The sequence below is a fragment of the Condylura cristata genome, unplaced genomic scaffold, assembly GCF_000260355.1.
Source record: "Condylura cristata isolate star-nosed mole 26May11 unplaced genomic scaffold, ConCri1.0 scaffold00045, whole genome shotgun sequence".
NCBI classification, from domain to species: Eukaryota; Metazoa; Chordata; class Mammalia; order Eulipotyphla; family Talpidae; genus Condylura; species Condylura cristata.
In genome coordinates, this window is record NW_004567146.1 from 2,317,884 (window position 1) to 2,320,875 (window position 2,992).

At 41.7% G+C, this 2,992-nt stretch overlaps 1 protein-coding gene across 1 annotated transcript in view; it reads left to right on the forward strand.

The window, feature by feature from the left end:
- METTL3 (methyltransferase like 3) overlaps window positions 1–2,992 on the forward strand; it is a 10,129-nt gene that overhangs the window by 3,191 nt on the left and 3,946 nt on the right. The window contains exons 2-3 of the mRNA XM_004694668.2: window positions 595–812; window positions 901–1,305. Coding sequence (XP_004694725.1) covers window positions 595–812; window positions 901–1,305 — 623 coding nt within the window. The remainder of the gene's footprint in view (window positions 1–594; window positions 813–900; window positions 1,306–2,992) is intronic.

Sequence of the window (2,992 nt, forward strand, 5' to 3'; positions counted from 1 at the left end):
CCCCCCCCACCCTCAACACCTCTGGCCAGCACTCCAATTCCTGTATGCATAAATAAATAAATCTTTAAAAAAAATACATTCAGGAAATATAATTTATTGACCAGGACTTCAGCAAAGTTTTGTAAAATGTTTGTGTTCATTGTTAGAGATCGCATCATTCTAGTCCCTAGCACTCTCATTGTGCACACCTGATAACTAACCTTAATATTACATTTCAAATTCCATTCTTCAAAAAGATAATCTGATCACAGTTTAGATTGTTGGAGATATTTTTGATTTCTAATGCCAGATTGATTTGTCAGTTGTCATTTAGAGTAATTGAAATGAGGTGGCATGGATATTTAAATTTACCATGCTACTGTTTTTTTTTTCCTTTGAAACACAGCAAGGACAATAAATTGGGGAAACACCTCTTACCTCTTAAAGTAAAGGTAAAACAATTCCCAGAAAGTCCACGATGCTTATCTTTGGCAAAAAGTAAATACTTGAGTATGACTTAGAAAAGGTCATCTACCAAAATTTGGTCAGAGGTGAGAGAACTATAAGCTGTGAATGCTGGGGAATTTGACTTGCCCTTTTTCACTTCACTGCTAGATCTACGGAATCCAGAGGCTGCATTGTCTCCAACTTTCCGAAGTGATAGTCCAGTGCCTGCTGCACCCACTTCTGGTGGCCCTAAGTCCAGCACAGCTTCAGCAGTTCCTGAACTAGCCACAGACCCTGAATTAGAGAAGAAGTTGCTACACCACCTCTCTGATCTGGCCCTAACTTTGCCCACTGATGCTGTGTCCATTCGTCTTGCCATCTCCACGGTAATGACCAGATAAGGTAGGGCTGGGATCTACTTTTTTTCAGTTCATGGTGAATGTCTCACTGCCCTTCCCTCCCCTGCTTCCCTAGCCAGATGCCCCGGCCACTCAAGATGGGGTGGAGAGCTTGCTGCAGAAGTTTGCAGCTCAGGAATTGATCGAGGTAAAGCGAGGACTCCTACAAGATGATGCACATCCCACCCTTGTGACCTACGCTGATCATTCCAAGCTCTCTGCTATGATGGGTGCTGTGGCAGAAAAAAAGGGCCCTGGGGAAGTAGCAGGGACTATCACAGGGCAGAAGCGGCGTGCAGAACAGGACTCGACCACAGTAGCTTCTTTTGCTGGTTCTCTGGCCTCTGGTCTGGCCTCTTCAGCATCAGAACCAGCTAAGGAGCCAACTAAGAAATCAAGGAGACATGCTGCCTCAGATGTTGACCTGGAAATAGAGAGTCTTCTGAACCAACAATCGACTAAAGAACAACAGAGCAAGAAGGTAGGGGAGATGAAAACCTTTCATACACATTGCTTTATAGCCTTGGTTGAGAAAGATTTTGTTCTAGGGCAAGAACAGTTCTTAGAATTGATGGTTTAGAGCATTAGAGCAGTGACTGTCAAGTGGAAATGAATTTGCCACCTGCTTTGCCCAGCATTAGGCAGTACCTGCATTTTTGGTTCTCACAACACTTTGGGGGTAAGAGGCCAGGGATGCTTCTAAGCATCCTCCAGTCATACTAGGACAACCCTTGTGACAAAGAACTAACCAGCCCAAATTGTCACTGCCAGTGCTGAGAAACTATGATTTAGAGAATCTGTACCATTGACTGGAAGCTCCTTAGATCAAGAAAAGAGGAATCCAAATGTAAAGGTAAAGGGGGATGAATATTTGAAAATAGTCACATGGAGCAATACTTACAGAGATTTATGATTAACTGCTGAATTGGCAGTCTAGTGTAAACATTAGATCTGTGAGTTCTTTTGTTAGCTTAGCTTTGTGACTTTGAGCTAGTTAATTAACTTCTTTTGATCTTAGTTTTCTTATGTGTAATGTGAGGATTACCAGATATTCTCCTTCATAGAAGTGTTACATAGATTAACAACTAAACAGTGAAGTGCTTAGCATTGTGTCCTGGCTCTATGTCTAATAAACAGTATTTTTGTAGGAAGCTGTACTTTCTTAGAGAGGAGAGGTTAACTTTTGTTTAGCAGTATGAACCTTGCATTTTTACTCCATCCCAAATACAGGTTTGTGAGACCGAATGGAACCTGAGACAAATCATTAAATTAGCATATTTATCCCCTATAGGACATTAATGTCACTTAGAATTTAGAGAATAGCTTAAGGACCGATTTTTATCTATCAGCCCTTTTTTTTTTCAAGTTGCAATGAAATGAGTTTTTATTTTTTAAATTATCATAATAGTTGGCCCTCCCTGGTGGCGCAACGGGTTAAAGCACAGCACTGAGAATCTAAAACCACTTGCACATGAGTTCGATTCCCGCCTGCCCCGGAGGTGACCACATGGCGTGGCAGACCTCTCCTGACCCGCCCACTGCTCCCCTCAGCAGTGTACTTCGTCCATCTGCCTGTTCTGTTCCCCACTCTGTCTCTGGTGAAGCCTCTCACCGCCCCTGAGCCTCTGGCCTGTACCCCAGTTCTGTATGCACAAATAAATAAATCTTTTAAAAAAAAATTATTGTAATAGTTTAGTTTTGCATCATTTTGTGCCTTTTTCCATCTCAGTTGTAATCCCCGTGGACTTACCATCACCAAGTCACCCATGTGCCATCACCATAGTCCCATGCACTCTCCCCTCCCATTTTTGATCCCTTTACCCACTCCACCCCCATAAAAATGTCTCTGGTATCTAGTTGTTTGTTATTATTATCCACACACACACACACACCCGCCCTCCACCCTGTCCTTTATACTCCTGCTATGAGTGAAACTATCCTGTATTTTCCTTTTTCCTTCTGGCTTATTTTATCAGGACTTTTTTTTTTTTTTTTTAAATTTGAAGACTGTATATATTTTTTCTTTTTTTAAATTTTATTTATAACAGTTTATTTTTACATCATTTTGTACATTTTTTTTTCCCATCTCAACTGTAATCCTCTTGGGTTTCCTATCACCAAGTCACCCGTGTGCCATCACCATAATCCTGTGCACTCCCCCCCCCCCC